This window comes from Miniopterus natalensis, chromosome 3 (genome assembly GCF_054644295.1).
Source record: "Miniopterus natalensis isolate mMinNat1 chromosome 3, mMinNat1.hap1, whole genome shotgun sequence".
NCBI classification, from domain to species: Eukaryota; Metazoa; Chordata; class Mammalia; order Chiroptera; family Miniopteridae; genus Miniopterus; species Miniopterus natalensis.
In genome coordinates this window covers 24,187,381-24,208,655 of record NC_142083.1, presented here as the reverse complement: position 1 = coordinate 24,208,655, position 21,275 = coordinate 24,187,381, and the positions used below count along the sequence as shown (strand labels likewise).

Below are 21,275 nucleotides of genomic sequence, written 5' to 3'. Positions count from 1 at the left end.
AGGGGTGGCATCTTACTTTTGTATCATTGCAGCCTAACATGGGCCTGGTTTGTGAGATGAGTTAACAATATAGGTGTATTTGGTGTAAAAACAGCCTCCCAGCAGAGACTTATTGTTACTCCTAAAAGGAGAACAAATGTTATTATCTGCCCAGGTATTTGAAAGCACTGTGAATCATGTCCAGGAGATAACTCTGCACCAACACATCACTGGGGCAGACTAAGTACTGGTTTGAAGTCAAATTTTTGTAGACCTTGCCTTCTGTGTAATCCCCTCTCATAATAGAGTAGGAATCTGAGAGTGTGCGTCGTGTGGTACCTTCCGTCATGATAGCATTTGGGGGTGATTCCGTTCACCAACTACTTGCTTTGCTTGCCTCCCATGGGGCTCACAGCTATGCACTTGCTGGTAATTTCAGCTTGTTGCTAACTTGCCTCTGGATCTTCCATTCTGTCTGTCAGCATTTGGGGTGTTGCTACTCTTCTCAGTATCTTGTGTCTCTTCAGGATCTCTAGCCAACATCATCAGCATGAGGTTCATTGTGGCCTCAGACACACCTGGCCTCTCCTTGGATGTTCCATTTAAATTTCATCTTTGATGATTCATTATGGTTCAGTTCTTTTGATACCCCCAAAACCCTTCTGTCCTTGGGTTAAATGAAGTGTTAAGAGACTTTAACTTTTTAATTAATTAAAGGACCTCTCAGAAATGCATACAATTCTTATAAATACTTGTAACCTGTCGGTAGCATAATCTGTAAGCGGGCATATTTTTCACTTGATCGTAGAAAGCTTGCATGTTCATTGACTCGTGCAAGACTGTAAAAGCCATGGCCCATGAAACCTTGGGGGAACCTCAGGAAACATTTAGATGCGTGTACCTGAAGGAAATTGAATCTGGTTGGATTGTAGTGGGGCGGGTGAAGACTCGCTGTTTCCTAAGTGAACAGGAGTAAGGACAGGGCATGAGGTCCTCAAGGACATCAGATGAGGCTGCTCTAGTGGCAGCAGCTGCCAAAACATCAACAGCAGAGGGGAGGGCTCTGAGATGGAAAGTGCTGGTTGCATAGGTGAGTCCTAAAAAGATAATTTTTCTGTAATAGCAAACTGCTGTTTATAGGCAGTTTTAATGAGTCATCATAACAAGTCAATTAGACACAACTGTGGACACACTTTTCTATGGACTTATGTTTGGTTTGGTTTTACCTTTATTTTCATTTCTCAAGGAATTAGTGAGGATTGAAGTCCTCGTTTAATTAAGTCCTAATTAACGTGAAAATATTGCTGATGGCTTTCCAGGGTAATAGAAATTCTCCGCACACTAACGTGTCCGTGTCCTTTTTGTTTCCTGGTAGAACGTCCATTCTCGGGATCTCCTTTGGAGCTGCATTCCTCCTGCTCGCCTTCATTCTTTTTGTCTGCTTTGCTGGACAGCTTTTGGTAGGTACTTCAAATATGAACTTCTTTTAAAACTATGCTCATTAAGTGAAAACTGATTTCATACTCAAAACAGGGAGCTTGTTGACTTACCATTTAAAGAGGTACAGATCCTGGTAAAGAAACAAATGTCTTTTATGTCCACTGCCCAGAATGCAAGCTGAGGCAGCTTACAAACAACCAACACACTAATTTGAAGATTATCTGAGATGTTGGATGTCACAGCATAAAATTGTAGTTAGGTGTATTTGTTTCTGTTAGCATTTTGTATCATCTCCTCTGTGTTTTCAGAGTATTTATAACTGTGACTGCAAGTATAATAGGAGGCTTTTAATGTACAGGAGAATTAAAATTCAAAACAAATATATCTTTTATATCTATTTTTCAGATATAAAATCTTGGAACATCAAAATAGCAAATGTAAAAATATATATTTTTAGTGTTTTAGTTTAAACCAATCATTGTAAGCTCTTATGGTTTAGATGCTAGTTCTGGATATAAGAATTAAATCTATGTGTGTCCTTGAGTCTAAAGCAGTGAGAGCATCCTAAGAAGGCCAGTGAGGGGATAGACATTGCAAAAGAGAGTTAGTGTTTCATTTGTTCACAGGAGATGAGTTGAAAGAGGAAAAGCCGCTCTGAGCCATGTTTTGAGTAGAATTCATGGGCATCCTCTGTGGAGACACTTCTGTAATTTTTGTTAACCAAAATTTTAGTGTTACAACTAGTTATACAAAATAAATAGGAATAATCTTTAAAATATCTGGCAGTGAATGAATTTAATGTGATGTCTGAGGTTAAAGAAATTTATATTTTCATATTTTTGAAGTCATGATTTCTTCTTCCAGTTAGCCTTTGACAAGCCCATGTAGATGACACAACTGAGGAAGCGAACCTAGAGTCTGCAGGGCCCCTGGTCACTTCTCAGGGCTGTGCTACACCCATAGGATGCACCGTGGCTCCTAGGAGAGCACTTTTCTCACTCTGCATAGCCTTACACTTTTCATCTGTTTCTTCATTCTAATGTCATTTTGCTTTTTAAAAAACAAACTATTACTGCCAGCAACATCAGTACAGTGACAGAATGGCCTCCTATGGCTCTGAAAAGTAGTAGTTCTATAGCTCTGGGTGTCCATTGCATTCTAGCCTGTGCTGAAACCTTTTGCCCAAAAAGGCCCAAGATTCCAAAGCATGTCTCTGCCTCCACTGTTGTTCTCCCCTGCCTTGTACCTTTGCAAAATTTATGGGTTCTGTTTGTTATATCATAGTTTAGATGATTTAAATTGAATTGGAAACTCTTCCACAAATGGGACTAGGTTTCTCATTTCCTGCAATGCACATGGCATCTCTTAAAAAATCCCCTGAAGATACCATAGGTTGTAGAGGAGAGAGGACTGGGTAAATAACAACCCACGGGAATCCTCGTAAAGTTCTAAAATGCTTAGTATACAAAGAAGCCTGATGCCCCATGTTCAGATAGTCCTTGGGTGGAAAGCACTTGGGCTCCACCCTCTGTCTTCCTGGCCTCCAGAAGGACTTGGAAGCCCATTTCTGAAGTTTTTAGAACAGAAACTATCATTTGTGGTTCTGCTGGAAATCCAAACCTCATTCTAAAGCAGCTTATATCATTGTGCCTCAATAGCCATAGTTCTCATTTTCTAGCTCAAGGAATCCAGTCGTGGGGTGGGAGGATCATAGTGTATATTTAGGGTTTCCAGTTGACTTTTTTCTTCCCACTAAGTTTCTGTAGAAAATGAACACAGAGCTGGAGGCTAGAAAATGAATCTGCAGAGCAACTTTGCTGCCTGTGTGGGAACCCTCTGCTCTCATGAAATGTCTCCCCTCTCGGCCCTGGTATAACCTGACCTCACTGTGGAACCTTTCATGGCTCTTGAGTCCTGTTGTACCCAACCTATAATCCTTCAAGGCGATCGAGATCCCACATGCACAGTGCCTGCTTCCTCCAATTCCTGGGGGTTTTTCAAGACCCTGACACCCACACACCAGATGCTCAGGAGTTCTTTTTAACTCTTTGTTGCCTCAAAGAAAAATGTCAAGGCTGCAGATGAACTGGTGCCTGCCTCCTCCTCACAAGAAGCCTGTATTTTGGCAAAATTACCAGGAAGCTAGACTTAAAGACAGCTTGGTCTTTCTAAACTTGAATAAATAGGATCTGTGAATGAGTCTCCCCCCAGTGGCCAGCTGGAGTTCTTGACCCAGATGAAAGAATTCTCATTCCACTAAGAGGTTCCTTTTACTATTTAGGTGATTCTGTAAGGATTTTTAAAGCTATAAACATTAACATATTAATGCACAGCCAATCTAAGAAGATTTTAAGTATGCTTTCTATTCTACCCTCCAAATTCAGTCAAAAACTATGTGTATCACAAATATTCCACAGTGATCTTGTAGAATGTATGGCTACATCCTAACTGCCCATTCCCTAGCCTCTTGAAAACCTACCAAATTGTATAAAGTTTTATTATGCTTTGCATTTATTTATGGATTAAATACTGAGTTTATGAAAAAGTACTTAATTCCCCAGACTCACCTTCTAGTAACATATGTTAATCTCCTGAGAAGTTAAATGCCAAAGGCAGTATTGATACTAATGTTGATATTAAATTTTCTGTATGAAGAATGACAGTAAAGTACTTCCATATAAAGGAGGTTGAGTAAAGGTAAGCCTGACTGATATTTTTCCATTGAGACCTTTACCTCTGTTGCCCTTTATTGCACAAAACATACAACACAAGTAAGTTAAATTGATTGGTCATTGTATAGCTGGCCTTGATTTAAACAAAAACAAAAAAGGTGGAGAAGCATCAAAATGGGCAAAAAATAAGAGTGCCAATGAAGTGCAACTTTTTCCTGTTGATAAAAAAAATTACATAGGTATTTGTTCAGTGACACATTCTGGAAAAAAATTCAGGGAATTTGTTATTATCATTATTGCTATGAGAGGCCCAGACTGCCTCCCCCACCGTCATCCCTGCCCGCACCCTGCCCACACCCTGCCCTAGGGGCGAACGCAGCAGTGCTCTCCCTGCCCTGCCCCACATGGTCCACTTCTCAGTTCTTGCCCATGCAGGTGCCATCTACACCTGCTTGCCTTTCTAGAAACCTTTTCAGAAACAGCCCAGCCCTGTGATGGGTCCTCCTTGGAGCTCCATGGAACTTAGGGTCTGCGCCACATAATTTGACACTTGATTACATAACAGTTCACTTGACCCCCTTTTTGTGAGTGTGACTGTTTTCTCCCCTTATATATAATAGGTTCCTTATGACAAGAATTGATTCCTACACTTGCTTCCTGTCTCCCAGTGAACCCAGCAGAATGCTAACCACAGAAATATGTTTAATAAGCATGTGCTACTGGACTCTTCATTTCTGTGAGGATCTGTGTTCTTTCCTCCCCCCAGCCACCTCCATGTAGCACCCCCTTGTCTCAGCCATCATTCTCAGGCAGAGTTGGCAGCCCTGAGAACCCATGTTAATCCCTCCTTCTCAAGACATCCCTGCATGGGGACAGGTTCTGTATGTAAAAGAATGTGAGAGTGAGTGAGCAGTTGTGAGCTGGTGGCCCCATCTTACTGCCTTGAAAGTCCTCTTACATGCGCCATGATTCCTTGACTCCAACATGCTTCCAGCTGATTCCTCAGTTGGAAATAATCTTCTTCCTAACCCAACTCTGTAGAGCCACCACCAGCTTGCCTTGTCAGCCTGCTGGCTGGGCTTCCTATTTGGTATTCTTATTTGTATTATTTTAGATGGAAAGATCCTCAGTGAGTTTGCGTCAGCCCTGTTTTGTTCATTGTAGCACTTCAGGCTCTTGAGCCACAAGATAAATATTTAATATCAGTTAGCCTGAAGGAATGTTGGGTTGCACCCAAATGCAACCTTCTGGCACCACTGCTCAGAAAACGTTCCACCCTTGTCCTCACACACCCACAATTCTTACATGCTGGCAGCTCTGGATTTACCTGAGAGTCGCCACATCCCTGCTCCAAATTCTGGCAGTCCCTTGACCAGAGGACATCCTGGCCCATCATCCTGGTGTCCTCTCTTGTCACATCTCAATAGGCACCTCAACATCAGAGACTTCATGGGGTACTTAGCTTTCTATAGCAGAGGCTGGTTGGCATTTCAGAGTTGTAAACTCAAGAGCTGAAACAGAACCCAGAGATATGCTGTCCAGCCCTACATTTTGTGGATGAGGGACCCAGGGCTCTGGAATGCCAGGTGCTTCAGTGAGTTTTCATTTCTGATCATTTAGAAGTTTCCTTCCATGGAAAATAATGCAGAAGGAATTGTAAGCAGATCTCTTAAGCATGGAGACTGGAGCAGGCTCCTAAGTGTGATAACTGTAAGGCCTGCAAAGGTTTCCTGCCCTCGGGTAAGATCCTTCACAGTCAGTATACACAGCTTATGACGGACAAGATCCCATTAATAGTTCTGTATCCAACCTTGCTGCAGTTTACAATTAACAAATATTATATTATATTAAAAATGACAACTGAATCTGTTAGGCATTTTATATACTCTGGCTCATTTGTCTTCCCAAGAGTCCTTGGAAGAAACACACATTCTGCAGTTAATTAGACAGAAACTTGCAGGTGCTACAAACTTGCTCCATAGTGTAGAGCAAGGAGGTGTTGGAGCCAAAATTAGAACCCAGCCTGAGAATTCTTATAATTAATTGGAGAAATGTTCTAGGGTGCCAGGCTGTGTGTGGAGAGTTGCCAGCAGACAAGTGCCCAGCACTAGATAGGGATGTCCACCTTCATGGTCACTGGCCAGCTTGGAAGGGAGGGTGCCATGTCATGACTGCTAAGCATCCATTGGTAAAAATCAAATTCGTAAGTCAAGATAACCTCACATAGAACCTCATTCCTAGTCTCCTCCTCTAGTCTTACTTCCTAATAGACACTTCTCAGCTGTTGGCCCATTTGATTTAAAACTGGATTCTGGGGAAAGTATAACTCCATCTTAAAAGACATGTGGTAAAACGGGGAAAAAAGTTAACTTATAAGTGGATTTAGATTGTAAAATATTCTAGTAAGAAAGTACCCTTAATATTAATACTTTGCAGAATGTTTTCACATATATGAGCCTTTCAAGTGTTTTCAATTATATTATTTTATTTGATAGAACAATCCATTTTATCCAGGAAACTAAGATGTAGAATAAGAGATTCAAGTTCACATTTTCATTACAATCAGCAATAAAACATAAAAATAACTGTTACAGGAGTAACAGTAATAATGTGTACACTCGCTGCCAGATTTAACTTTTTAAACTACCTGAAGTGGACTCCATCTTTATAACAAATGCAACACAGTGACTCTAAGAAAAAACTGCCCCCCCAAAAAACCAAAACCATCTTTTAGAACAAGTATGCCGGATACACCAAATGAAAATGCTAGAAAATGTCAGAAAGCCTTTTTCTCTCCGTATGGTCGTCTTGTGCTTGGTACAGCGCAGACAGTGTGATGCCAGCCCTCCCGCCTTGTTGCGGGCAGAGACGAAAGCACAAGTACACAGGCCTCCCGGGGAGGGAAAGTCGGTCACACACCGCCTGGTAGAAACGCTCTCTGCCCCACAGGAGTGCTTTTCCTTGAAGCCTATTTTCTCTAACATCAGTATAACTACCACTTTCTCTTGGTTAGTATTTTCCCAGTGTCCCTGTTTCCATGTTTTTATTCAGCATTTCCTAGTCCTTATGTAGGTCTTAGGTGTGTCTCTTGTAGACAACATCCAGCTTTATGTCATTGTCTGATCCAGAATCTCTCTCTTTTACCTGACGAGTGTTGTACATCTATGTGTATTATAATTACCACTACAGCCTTATTTTGCTTCTTTAAAGTCCATTATGTATCTTCTTTGCTTCTGCTGATTTGTTCTCCTTTCCTGCCTTCTCTTGGACCAGTGGAGTTTATTCACTCTCCTTTATTCCCTCTCGTGACTTAGAAATTGTATATTCTATTTTCTTTCAGCGATTAACTTAAAGTAGGTAAATATGCACGTGCCTAACAGAGTCTGTTAATGTCTCCATCTTCTTGTTGAAAACTATAGGGACGAAGCTTTAAGTCTCTAACTCTATTCGTTCTTTTCCATCTTTCATCTTCTTGAAATTAAAAACTCAATAGTTACATTGAAGGTGTGATAAGAGCTGAGAAAATAACCCATAAAACAACACAGAAGGACAAAGAGTGTGTTTTAAATTTTTCTGAATTTAAAGTGCTTTTATTATTCATCTTTATTTATTCTTGTTGTTTACTGACTTCTCACCATTCTTCATGCATGTCATTCCTCCCTCCAGGACTCAGTGTCAGTACTCCCAAACGATTATTCCTCCTGTAAACCTTTCAGTGAGAGCCTGTGCATAAAACGCCTACTAACCTTTTGTATTAGAAAATCACCTGCTTTTTCTGTATTGAGTAATAACTTAGGATAACTTTTATAACATTTTTAAAACATGAGTCCATATTTTCCTGGGCATTAATATGCTTAGGAGAAAGCTACCGTCTGATTGCTGTTCGTTGGTAGAGAGTCTGTCTTTTCTCTCTGGTCGTTCATGTAGGGTTTGTTATTTGTCTGCCGTAGGCAATGGATTCCTTATGCTGAGGTGCAGGTATACTTCTGTTTTCCCTCCTTGGGACCCCGTGTCACCTCAACCACAGGGCTCGTGTCCTGCTCCAGGTCCACAGAATGCTTGCCCATATCTCCTTGTACTTTGCCTCTTTCCTGGTCTTTCTGTTCTATTTTTCCTCAAACTTCCATCACAAGTACGTTGAATCTTGTTATTGTACTTTCTGTGCCTCAGTGTCTCTTATATTTTTCATCTCTGTCATTCTGTGCTGTTTATGGATGGATTCCTCACAACTGTCTTATCCTCTTTAGAGTAACTCTTGAGTTTTTAATTTCAACATCCACATTTTAATCTCTAGAAAGTCTTTTGTGGCTTGTTTTTAAAATATGTCTATTATTTTATCTTCTCATTTATTTTGGATTCTCATCTTTATTACTTTAATATTATTTTATAGGCTATTTCAGATTAATATAAAATATACAGATCTTGCTGTGCTAGTTCTACTATCTGTTACATCTGTTGAGTCTTCCTTGTAAGGTCCATTGTCGGGTAGTTTGTAGTGTGTGTGTGTGTGTGTGTGTGTGTGTGTGTGTGTGTGTGTGTGAAGTCATGTTCAGTGGGGATGGCAACTGGGACATGCCCTACACCCTGTGATGTGAAGTATCATTTATAAGCAGTGTTGTTCCTCCTTCTGCCACAGCCCCAAGGACTTCTGTTTTTTAAACTGATTAATAACCCCCCAACTTGAAATTCTTATTATGAAGCATATCATGTCATTTCAAACCCAGTACCCACATTTAGAGCTCGAATCTATCGTTAGTTTATTGGGCGTCCCTGAACTAGCTCATGGGGTTCCTCTAGGTGTCGTACATGGAGGGAGCAGCCTTTTGAGGCTTCTGGTTTTATTCAGGGCTCTTGGTTCCAGCTGTCCACCTTCTGCAGACCCAAGGTGTCATCTTCCCATGTGGGTGTCAAAATTCCACCCCCAGTTATGTAGCCTGTGTTCAGTCCCAGGCTGCTCCTGGGCCAACCACACAGCTTCAGCTCCTCCAGCATTGAGCTGCTTCTTTGTTTCTGGCCCTTGGGAATTTCCTTTAGGTTCATTGTCAAGACAGTGAATGTATTGCGTAAGCATCTGTTGAGTTTCTACTACCTGCTGAGCACTGTGCTGCCTGTGAGAGTACAAAGACCCATGTCATGTGGTCACTCTTCTCAACCAGCTCTTCCTGTGGCCAGAGGCAAGTATTTTAGTAAAGGTAACTTGATGTGGGCAGGCCATGAGTGCCATGCAGTGGATGAATGACCAAGGAATGTGACTCACCCAAGGAGAACAAAAGAAACAGGTTGATTTTGTAAAATATGATTGATTGAAATAAAGCAGTCTTTCTGTAGGAAACCCAGGTACGATTCAATAATCAAAGCACACATGGCAGTCTCTGTGACATTAAATGTTACAAGTATTTATTGCTGCTGTTCAAAAAATACAATTAAAATGCCAAAGAAGGTGTTTCTCTAGGCAAATACACAAAAGTGCATGTTTATATGATAAACTTCACCATATTTTTCCAGTAAGATTTTAAGGTAACGTTTGTTTTTCTAATAATGAAAGTTTGTTACTCAGCCACGATGACATAGTTATACCTTTTCTGAATGTTTTTTTATTTTATTAAAACTCCACTTAATATAAGCATCCACTTATTTCCAAGTACTTCATAATTTTTTAAAATGGACACTAATGAAGTTGTAAAAGCAATCTGCTTTTATAGCTATTGCGTTAAATTATAAGGAATTTTAGAGTGAAAGACTACCAGTTGTTTCTAGGACAAAACATGACAAAGCAAGAGGAGGAGGGGAAGGAAGGAAGAAAGGAAGGAAGGAAGGAAGGGGGAGGGAGGGAGGGAGGGAGGGAGGGAGGGAGGGAGGGAGGGAGGGAGGGAGGAAATATTTTTAGTAGAGACATTTTTTCTTGTTTTTTTTTAATCCAAACACAGTGCATGAGCACTGTATTATATTTTTATGTGGAGACTCTTTTGCCTGTACTGAATGAGGATCATTGGCATTCATCCCACACCCTTCCTAGCAAAACATACTCGTGTTCCCCAGGACCATCTCCAGGATAGGGTTTTCATATAAATTTATATTCTTCTTTTTCATCTCCCTCTACATTTAGAACCAATACCATATTTGTCAGTGGGTGGATGTGGCATTAACAGCCAAGAGCACTTCTAGAAGGTCCACAGTGAGCTCACTGTAAGAAAGAGGCAATCACAGGATATAGTGAGTGAGACCCACTGATGATCAGGGAAGGGAGGAAACAGGCATAATATTTTTGGGTAAAATTATGCCTGTAATTAAACCAAAGATCAACCAGAGTGACTAACCCTGGCTTGTTTTCATACTTCTGAATAAATGCTAAAATAGTCTTTGAGATATTATCATTTGTGTTTCATTAGGTTGGTATATATTTTGATAAACATATTTTTGCATCCAGGACTTTACTTGAATACTTAACCCAAAACAGAGTAAACTGAAGTGAACTCTCACATCAAGATCCAAATTGTGATTTTTATTCAGAGCTTCAGATTGAATCAATGTTCCCATATTTCTTTAGTCAGATCCTTTCCATGTTAAGATCTTAGTCTCCTCTTTTCCCATCATTGGTTTCTTCTGCTCCCCTAAAACCTTCATCTCCCTCCTTCCCTTCCCCAAATGTGACTGTAATTCAGGGTGCTCGTCTCTTATCTTCTGCTGCTTTGTCCTTGCCACCGGCAATGACTACCAGTCTTCATATTTCAGTTCTTTTCACTCGGCGTGAACTTGGTCACTGGAGTGAAAGGACGGGGGAGGCTGCCTGCCTCCCTGACCTTCAGAGCATGAATGTTTCTCACAAGTTTAAAATGCCTGCGTGCAGGTACTTTGAGGCATCATGAAGACTAAGCAGCGACTAGTTGAATGTATTACTTCCTGGATTCATTATCCTGAACCCAATGCCAAGCCCACATGTCTTTAGTGAGGTGCTCCAAGTGCTCTCTTTCTCGGGGTCAATAGAAGCATGAACCTTTCCCAGACACCCTGCCACATGTTTAGGAGACGCAGGTAGACAATGGTTTCCTGGGCCACCGATTTGTAATTTTTCCCAGCATGTTGCAGGAGCAGGAAAAAATTAACGTGTGTCTGCCCACATCTGTTTCAGTAAGTGACTAATCTCTGCTCAGAGTGTAGCATATTCCTATTAGATAGCTTATTTGGCAAGATTATCACCATGTATCATTCTAAAATTTTAAACAAAATAATTTTGTAATTTCAATGAACAGTCTGTGAAATAACTAGATAATATTTTACCTAATCGACTGTGATATGTAATCTGGACTAGCTTTAAATTTCTCCTAAAGTAGGAAAGTTTTGTATTTTCTGCCCTTAACATTTTCATTATTATATCTATTGATAACTTCTGTGTATAGACCCCAAATCGTTGATTTTTAGCAATTCTCTCTTAAACAAAAACACTAATTCTAGTCCATTAGGATGTAAATACATATTAATTTACCAAAATCAAACCAAATGCCATCATCTTTTATCAGATGACTATGATATTTTATTTGAATCTATGCTTTTTACACTTTATTATAGCTTCCCCTCCAGAATATCAATCTGATTAGGGTCGGTGGTGTGAATATTATTAGAATTAGCACGCATTGAATGTTAATGATATAAGTACCCTCAGGTGGGTGTCCTCCAGCTCTGTGAGACTCCAAGACACTGCACGTTCAGAGTATTAAAGGGCATCTTATTGGATGACATATTTAATGCCACCACCAACCGCCATCCAAACCCTGCTCTGGGAAGAAGCCTAAGGCCCAAATCTGCCTCCTCCCCCCATTGCTGGTGGGCAGATGCCCTCCAGAGCCCCACGTATGCACCTCCCACCACCAGCCAGTGATTCAGCTCCTTGCAGCCCTTAGGGTCCAGGGCAGCTCGTGCTTCCAGATGGCCCTAGGGGAAGTCAGAGAAGGGCCTGGGAGAATTGGGGAGGGTAAGTAACTTATAGAAAGTCTCACAGCCATGGGGTGTGATGCTGGGCCACTGGCTGGTTCTTTAAGCTCACCTACCCACCCCTTGTTTTGTATTATAGAAACTCATTTAATTGTTACATTGGCATTTAACATATTGTAATGCATATGTTTTTAAGAATAAAGCAGATATATATTTTTAATAATAAAGCAGGAAAATGTGAAAGGTAAAAAAATAAAGGTGCTGCTTATTACTCTATCAAGGAATATTCTTTATTTGAATTTTACTGAGGTTGCACCAGTTTTACTGTTATATTAACTTAGTAGTATATGACAGTTGTTATTTCTATGATTAGCTACATGTTGATCTGTTTTCTACATAAATTGGTTGAATTATGATAACTGCTTCATCATAGCTGTGATCTGAGACCCAACACATCCTACAGAATGGTTTAATTAACTGACATATTTTTTCTTTACCAGATATTTTTAAAAAACATAATTTTAGCTCTATTTTAAAGGACATACAAGCACAACTTATATTTATCATAAAAATTTCATTAATTTGTCCTTACTTTGTAACAGTGATGACAACACAATTTAACAAGGTTTGTGACCTGTTATGAGCCCCCAGCAGAGGACAGAGCCTACTAAACCTTTGAATAATATTGGTGTATCTTGTGGTTTTAAATATGATTTAGAAACTTGAGAGAATACATAACGTAACAGTGTATTTTTTTTCCTCTCTCTCTTTCTAGCAATGCAGCAAAAAGGCCTCTGCCTCCCTCCTGTGGCTTTTGAAGTCATCGGGCATTATCGCAAACCGCCCCTGGCCTCGGATCTCCCTCACGGTCATCACCACAGCCATCATTTTAACCATGGCCGTGTTCAACATGGTGAGTCACGGCTCCTACCAGGCTGGGATTCTTTGTTTACAATGCCTGTCTTAGACTTCTGAAGCCTTGTCGCTCCTGTGGCAGCACCAGTCACTGCCTATTAAATTCAACACCCAACCACTGCAGCAGCAGCTCTCTAAGAAAAAGAATGTTTTCCATGGAAGCCACCTGAGGGAGGGGGCACCTCCCAGCAGTTTCCCACCTTCTTGCTACTTGTGGCTCCTGGCTACAGAAATGACACTGAATGTCAGTGGGTTATCACCAAGGGGTAACAGAACCATCAAATTAAGGACAGTGCACGTGACAGAGATGTCGTGCCCTGGAGTTTAAAAGGCCCGGTTTCAAACATCAGCTCCCACCTTAGCAGCTGTGTGATTTTGGAGAGTTTTTATTAAACTTCCACAGGTTGCATTTCCATTTCTCAAAAATGAGAACTGACACTTTGCTGCCAAGGTGGTTTTTGGGGTAAATGAGCTGATGTTTCTACCACACTTAGGGCGGCACCAAGCATTTTGTAAATATCTAACCAATAGTCACTCTTACTATATTGATATTATCATTACTGGTATATTCTTAGAAATAGGCAGGTAGGTATCAACGCATTGAGACGCATCCTTTTCATCATTCTGACATCACCATCATCGACCATAAAGCATGATAATATTTTAAATGTTAGATGCTTTGCTCGTTACTGGAACTGCGGGGTATCCTGAGGTTCAGTCCTTGCCTTCCAGAAGCATAAAATCAGGTTGAGAAGATGGAGTTTATATATTAAATGATAAGACATAGTTTTCATAAACGAGACAGCATTCATTCAACCAAAAACATATTTGTTGAGCATTAACAGGGCAGCCATTTTCATTAAGAAGTAGTAGAATGTAAAGCTGAAAAAGTAGGTAAGGATCTTGAATGCTGACTTGGGCTCAATTCTCAACATTATACTGTAGAACGAACAGCTTCTCCTGACCCACACCTGGAGGTTCAGGTGAGGGCGATGCCAACTGGAAGCAGGACAGACTGGGGTGCTGGCTGCAGGGTCAGGATAGCCTCTCCTTCTGCTTCACTCTGACTCGAAGTCAATCTTAAGGACACCTGCAAAGGGGGTGTAAGAGAGACACCATAGCTCGCCCCCCTCCTCCCACTTCGTGACCTGTCAGGAGGTGGGTGTATGGATTCCTCCGTGTTCGGATGGCTGTCTGTCCTCCCAAGTGGTCATCTAGAGGACAGGCATGCTGGCTTGCCACACCTCATCTGACCAAATGCCCCCAACTCTCTCTGGGAGCTTTCCTGAGAAAGGATGTGAGACTGGGCCCTAACGTGGGCCTCACCTGGTACAGGCCAGTGAGAAGTGTGACCTCCACCCCTTGCATAGTCTTAGAGGTGAGTTCACAGAAGAGGCTTGTCCCTGTAGGCAGTTAGAACTGATGGTTCGTGTGGGGAGAAGGCTCAGCAGTTGAGCCTATACAGCCAGGGGGTTTCCCTTGGTCTTTGTTCCTATGTGGAGTTGTCTTGATGTGTCAAGTTCACCATGGGCACTCCACTGTCCTGGGCCCCCTCTTGCTCCTCTGTAAAATTCGTGAGTGACACAGCTCTTCTCCCTCCTCCTGGACATACACAGCACCTGAGGCCTGTCTTTCTATTGCAGGTACCATGAGACCTCCTCCCAGGGGTGGGGCCTCATCTCCTAGGTTTCAGGCATACCTGGACCATGACATTTCTTTCCAACAAAAGCTTGATCAAGACTGACTGGCAGACAGCTGGAAAACTGTGCCATGTTGGGACTGCCAGAAATGCCCTCTAGAACTAGCCTGCTTTAGAGGGACTTTAAAATGCGAGGACTCGAGTAGGGAGTCAGCCTGAGGGAGTCAGCCTGAGCATGTGCTCATGAGGAGCCCAGACCTACAGGCTTTCTGTGTAAGGACCCAAGAGGACTTTTACTGTGGCTCCAAAGGTGTCCTCAGAGCATTGGGTGGGGCACCTGAGCTGAGGGACTCAAGGCTGAGATAAGAGGGGCTTTCCTAGAAGTCTGTCCAAATGCATATTAGTCTCCACGGACACTTGACCTTTCTACACAGGCAGTGTTATGGTTACTGAGAGGGTGTGACAGCGTCACAGAGGGGTAAGAAGGACAGAGAGGCAAAGGGCAGGAGGGCTGAGAGCCTGTGGAAACATGAGCGTGTTTCCTAAAATGCATTCCTCATTGGTAACATGCAAGTGTGCATTAGCCCCACTGCTCCCAGGTCCAGGAGAGCGGCCAGCAGGCTCAAAGGGGAGTTTTAGAAATTAAAGCTGCAGGAGACATCTGGGTCAGAAGTAAACTCCACCATGAAGGAACTGGGGCAGAACACTACAGACAAAGGGCGCACTAGCAAGAGCTGTGAGTGATTCCAACAGACACAGGGTGTTCAGTTTCCCCCAGAGGGGGTGATTGCCACAGTCCCCTTATAATTACGCCTTCTAAGCCCCCAAGAGTGTGTTCATTCACCTGTGTAGGCACAGAGCCAATAAAACTCACTTCCTGAGAGTTGACCTTCTCTGTTGAGCGCACATACAAGTTACAAGAACAAGACGTTTAACACGGCATCACACACTTAGAAAAGTGCCTTCCAGGTAAGGAGTGGCTACTTGTTACTGAATGAAAGAATGAATGAGTGAACAGGTAACCACACAGCCCTTCAAGAAAGCAACCATTTATTTTTGTAAAACCCAGTTTGACCTTATAAAACCAGGATTTATCACCTAATTTTTTAATGACAGAATCTAAGTGGGAAACAAACCTGATTGGGAAGCTAATTGTATTTCACATAGGATAATTCGTAATGATAGGCAGGCAGTTCGGTCACTGTCTAAATGTTTGATGAGCTGAGCATTTAGGAGATTTGTTTTATAGTAACTGTGAGCCCTTTGAAGAAAAGAAATATATCTTCAGTACCAGAAATATGTCTTTCAGGGCCACATTCTTTCCTCACAAAGAAAGGAATTTATTGCCAAGTGAGATCGAGAAGTCTATGGGAGACACGCTAAAACTATGTTGGATGATCTTTGAGAAAGAAGGGAAATAAGGTTTTGCTGTATATCCTGAGCCCCCTTCTGTGGCAGTCCAGGCCGTGGGGCCAGGAAGGAGCGAGAGCACTTTTTCTCTGCCCAGTGGAGAGGGCAAGGAAATCAGAACCGCTCAGGCAGGCGTTCTCCCCACCAGCGCAGGAGAAATGGCATTTTCCTTGATACCTGGGGGCCCTGAAATCAGTGCTTCTTTTCCATCAGAACTCCTCTTACATATATCAAAGAATCATTATAAAACAGTATGAAAGCTGACATTTGGTACAGAAAGGAAATACTTTTGCTTTACGAGGAAATAACTGTGGAGCTTCCTTATAATTTCTTACTTATCACAGAAGGGGAAGGATTTGTTCATGAGGATGCCGGCTTTGATCACATCTGAGGATTCACAGGGAATGTCTTCCAGTTACTTGGATCTGCACCCTCTTGAGTTGTGACATGAGGCAGACACAGGGTCCTGTGTCCCCAGCCACACTGTAAGGTGCTGTGGCTACCCCTGGGCCATACTCCTCACCAGGTGGTGCTGGCACAGATTCAGACACTGGCCAGTCAGAACTGAGCAGTAGTGAGGTGCCATGAAAGGAAGTGGGCTCCCAGACCACCCGCTCATATCTGGGAAAGCGACACCTGCATTTTAACAGCACTTAACAGGTCAACAGGAACGGTGTTTCAGAGGGACTGGCTTATAAAATCTCAATACACAGTGACATAAATGACAAAACACCCAGGTCACTTGTATTTAAAATGAATTGTGAGGTTTTAACAGCACATTAAGTACCCTTGTGACACCCAACACTCCAATAGAAAATGGAGGAAAACCATCATCCAGATTTTTATCAAATGTGGACTTTTACCAAACTGCCAATGACTTGCGTGGTTTATTTCATTTTAGTTCCAGCTGGCTGGTTAGAATCACGTTTGAGGAGCTTGAATCCTCTGACATTGTTTCTGATATTTGACAGTGTCATCATGTGACGTCCCACATCATTTTGCACTGTCTTCTGAGAAACTGCCCAGAGAGTGCAGTCGGTAACACAGCTTTATGAGCCACCTAGGCAGGGCGTTGGCCTTAGCCAACTGGCAGCCTATCCGGACTTCTAATCCCAGCCAAATACAGATGCGATGATGTCATCAGGCACAAAACAATATTAAATCACATGTTCATAATTTAACGTTACTTGACAAACATAATCCTGGGATGTTTTAAATTTCCTGAAAAATGTAAAATTTGGTAGTAAAGGTAAAAAATAGGCAGTGTTCATTAGCACTTTATTAGGATATCTTGTCCAGAATGACAATATTATTTTCCCAATTATGACAAAGTTTGATGAATGTTAAAATTGGTCTAGAGAGGAGTTCCCCAAATAACTATGATTATTAGAAATTCATTGTGTGGAGAAAGCTGTGTCAGTTTAATCTGGAAGGGAGAGAAATGAGGGATTAATCACTCTCGAGTATTTCCCCGGCTATATAGGGATGACATGAGTTTGTTATTTTAAAGTGACTAAGAGGACAGAATGGGGGAAATTGATTCAAAATTGTAGTGTGGTAACACATAGACACAATGACGATTTCTTGATTTGGTGGGTAGTTAAGAAATAGTAAAGAGAGGTAGCAGAGCCTAGCCGGGCGTGGCTCCGTGGTTGAGCGTCAACCTAGGATCCTGGCGATCGGGGTTCGATTCCCGGTCAGGGCACATGCCCAGGTTGTGGGCTCGATCAATGACTCTCTCATCATTGATGTTTCTCTCTCTCCCTCCCTCTCCTTTCCTCTCTCTGAAATCAATAAAGATATATTAAAAAAAAAAAAGAAAAAAAAAGAGAGGTAGCAGAAGGGGGTTAAGGAAGCATTGTTAGTATAGTGATTGAAGTGCTTTATTGTTTTTCTTTTTTTTATAATAATTTACCATGTAAAGTATAACTTTTCCTATATAGCCATGTGAGGTAGAAGAAAAAAGTGTAAGGGGGTCTTTATTCTTATGAGTACAAACGTAACAATATAAAGTGTCACCATAATCATGATTGGTGCTGTGTGAATGACTCAGGAAAACAAGATAGCTCATATCAAGTGGTTTGTTGTCTTGGCTTGAGCTGTTTAAATTGCCATATACAAGTTTCAAGTGGACACTTTTTCAGTTTTCTGAGCTCTTGTTACCCTGAATCATCAACATGAGAAAACTCTTTAATGTAAACCAACTTTTTATAATTGTTTTTCAAATTTAAACCATCACATTTATTGTAGAGACAGCTTGCAAGTTTTCACAGGACATACTTCTTTCTAATCATTGTAGAGCAGGAATTTATTTTTGTCTCTATGAGGTGATATAATCAAAAAGTTTTTGTTGCCCGGCCGGGCGTGGCTCAGCAGTTGAGCGTTGACCTAGGATCCAGGCGATCGGGGTTCGATTCCCGGTCAGGACACATGCCCGGGTTGCGGGCTCGATCAATGACTCTCTCATCATTGATGTTTTTATCTCTCTCTCTCCCTCTCCTTTCCTCTCTCTGAAATCAATAAAGATATATATTTTTTAAAAAGTATTAAAAGAAAAAAGTTTTTGTTAGTAATTTTAAGATCCCAGGTGCTTGAGACTAGTAATGTACAAGCTAAACTGTCTCCTTCTATTTGTCATTTCTTCATTCTTTCATATTTAAATCAGTTTTATTTGGGATCTGTCAAATCTACATTTGTAGCATTTCGGAGCCCAATGTTTGCCAAGTTGTTTTACTGTTCAGTACTTTTTCTAATGTAACTTTTTCCAAAGAATTAGCACACTTACATTTTTGAAAAATTCTGTAGTAATGAATAAAGAAATCTACTACATTTCTTTGATTTTTCAAATCAGCATTTTTATTTTATCAAATGATGTAATGGGTAGAAACACTGTATCTAGTATCATTTTTGGAATCTGAGAGGAAATAAGAACAGAGTAAATGAATGCCTCAATCTACCTAAGTAAATTAGAAGTATTTGACAAGAACTCTGCCATCAAAGGAAATAAACAAAAGGAAGCGAGCAAGCAAAAGCAACCATAGAAACTGTACTGGTGATTTTTAGTTTTTAAACCTTGAATATGTATGGCTAGGCCTGTGCAGAAGACACCAGCTAGTTTTGTGGCTGAGATGAATTTCTTCCAGTAAAGGATACCTGGCCCAAGTAATTCTCTGGTTTGTCTTTACTAAACCTAAAGTGATCCTTTGTCACTTAAACAGGCTGTGCTACAGCTTCTCTGAAAAGAGAGACAGAAACAGAGAGAGATGGAGGGACAGAGAAACAGAGAGAGAGACAAACAGAGGCAGGGAGAGGAAGAGAAACAGAGAGAAAAAGAGAGAGACACACAGAGAGATCAAATTTCTCGTACCTTGCTAACAGGTGGGCACTGTCCTTCTGGGTGCTGATATTGGTGACCATTACATAAGTACTAATCACCTTTATTTTCTCAGTATGACCTTTTTTTTAAAAAAAAAAAAAGGACCCTTTTCCCAACAGTGCTCAGAGCATCCATCCTCTGAATTTTAATCCCCTAGGATCCTGAGCTGCTAAGCACTCACAAATAATAGATCAGATGTTGATGTTGATACCAGTTATTGCATTTTGCCCATAAAATAAAATTTTTTTTCTTAAAATCGAAAACTCATCAAACCCAATTGACTCATTTAACGTGTGAACCGAGAGGATGAAGATGCCGTAAACACACTCTGAGGGCCCCGGTTTCAGGGCAGAGTTGGGCGTGTGTATGCGTGGTGGTGGCAACCTCACATGTAATTCTAACCAAGCCTTCTGCCCCGGGCTTTGTACGTTTTTAATTTCACATTTAACAGGGGTGCTCGTGTCTTCTTTAACATCAGTCCTACAGTTCTGTAATTCACTATTAAGTGTGCAGCAAAACAATAAATAGTTACTTAATCAGTTGAAATTCTCAAAGCTTACAAAGCAGATGAAGCTACTAGCACCCGAAGCCTAGATGCTGGGTTGCCCACTGAGTCCTGCTCACTGGGGGGACAGAACGCAGGGACTGATGAACTTAGTGCCGCCTGCTAACTCTTCAACCTCCTTTGCACTAACTCATTGAAAAATAAACATTTCCTTTGCAGTTTTTCCTGAGTGACTCAGAAGAAATGATCCTTCCAACTGCCAACACATCAAACACAAGTCTTTCTGCCTCAAATAATCAGGCAGCAATTCTGCGTGCGCAAAGCTTGTTTTTCCTTCCGGTAAGAGCATTTGACTGGTGGTCGTGGCTTCTATGGTTTTATGGTTTTTCTGGGTGGCTTTTATTGTCTTTCACCTATTTGATGGTATGGCCTACACTTGCTCACCTGCCCTGGACTTCAGTTTTCTGACCACTTACAAACCGCCAGCCTTTCTTAAGAGAAGTCCTTTCTGACTGGCACCTGCCAGGGACATGTGCAAAGTCAGAGTGTCATTTTGATCTTCTCACAGGTGGCTCTTGCCACATTTTATAGCATAGATCCCAGCATTTGACGTTCAATGACATGTCACTGAATTCCTGGGTTCCTTGCTCATAGATTTTGTGAATTGTTCCAGCCAATTAGTGTGGGCTCCCCGACACTGTGATGACAGGACCACATCCCCTATTTCTGCCTCTCCTTGTGCTGCAAATACCATCCAGTGATTATATCCTAAAATAATCCTTACAGACGGACTCATTTTAACCAAAAAGGCTTAGATTGAAATTTTAAAACTAACATATCAGTGTGTTGAGTGAAAAGAGGTAAATCAGTTATTTACTGCTTAACTTTTTTCCATGAGTTATTTGTGCCAGAAAAAAAAAAAAATGTATTTTGACACTCTCCTTTTCATTTTATGAATAATCATCTAAAAGCAGCATAAATTATTAACATTTAGAATTTGTCTGTTTTGAGGGTGCTAAATAAACTAGTTTGGGCACTGAAATGGGTCATTTAATATATGTACTTTTAAAATGCCCTATCAACTTTTTAAACTCCTCAGCAGTGGTGATAAAGGAGATCGCCTGGCCTCATTCTCCTTTCACTGACTTGTTCTGTTCATACTTGGCCTTGGTACTTTTTCCCATCTTGCCATTTCCATTTCCCGTGAAGCTCACGGCTCTGTGTACAGAGAGTAGGGGCGCCTGGTGTTCTTCTGAGGCCAAGGCTGTTTCAGAGGCAAGCTGACTGGGGTCCCTAGGAATGCCCCTGTGGGCTTGGGAAGAGAGGACGGCATAAGCTTTGTCCCTTATCCAAGAGGGCCTGGCCTTCATTTAAGCATTAACCCCATGAGGATTAGACACCATCTTTTCT

General features: G+C 41.4%; 1 protein-coding gene across 1 annotated transcript in view; it reads left to right on the top strand.

The window, feature by feature from the left end:
* Positions 1 to 21,275, top strand: part of ADCY2 (adenylate cyclase 2) — a 296,886-nt gene that overhangs the window by 239,259 nt on the left and 36,352 nt on the right. Inside the window, exons 15-17 of the mRNA XM_087815353.1 lie at positions 1,355 to 1,439; positions 12,796 to 12,933; positions 20,085 to 20,204. Of these exons, the coding sequence (XP_087671479.1) occupies positions 1,355 to 1,439; positions 12,796 to 12,933; positions 20,085 to 20,204 (343 nt within the window). The remainder of the gene's footprint in view (positions 1 to 1,354; positions 1,440 to 12,795; positions 12,934 to 20,084; positions 20,205 to 21,275) is intronic.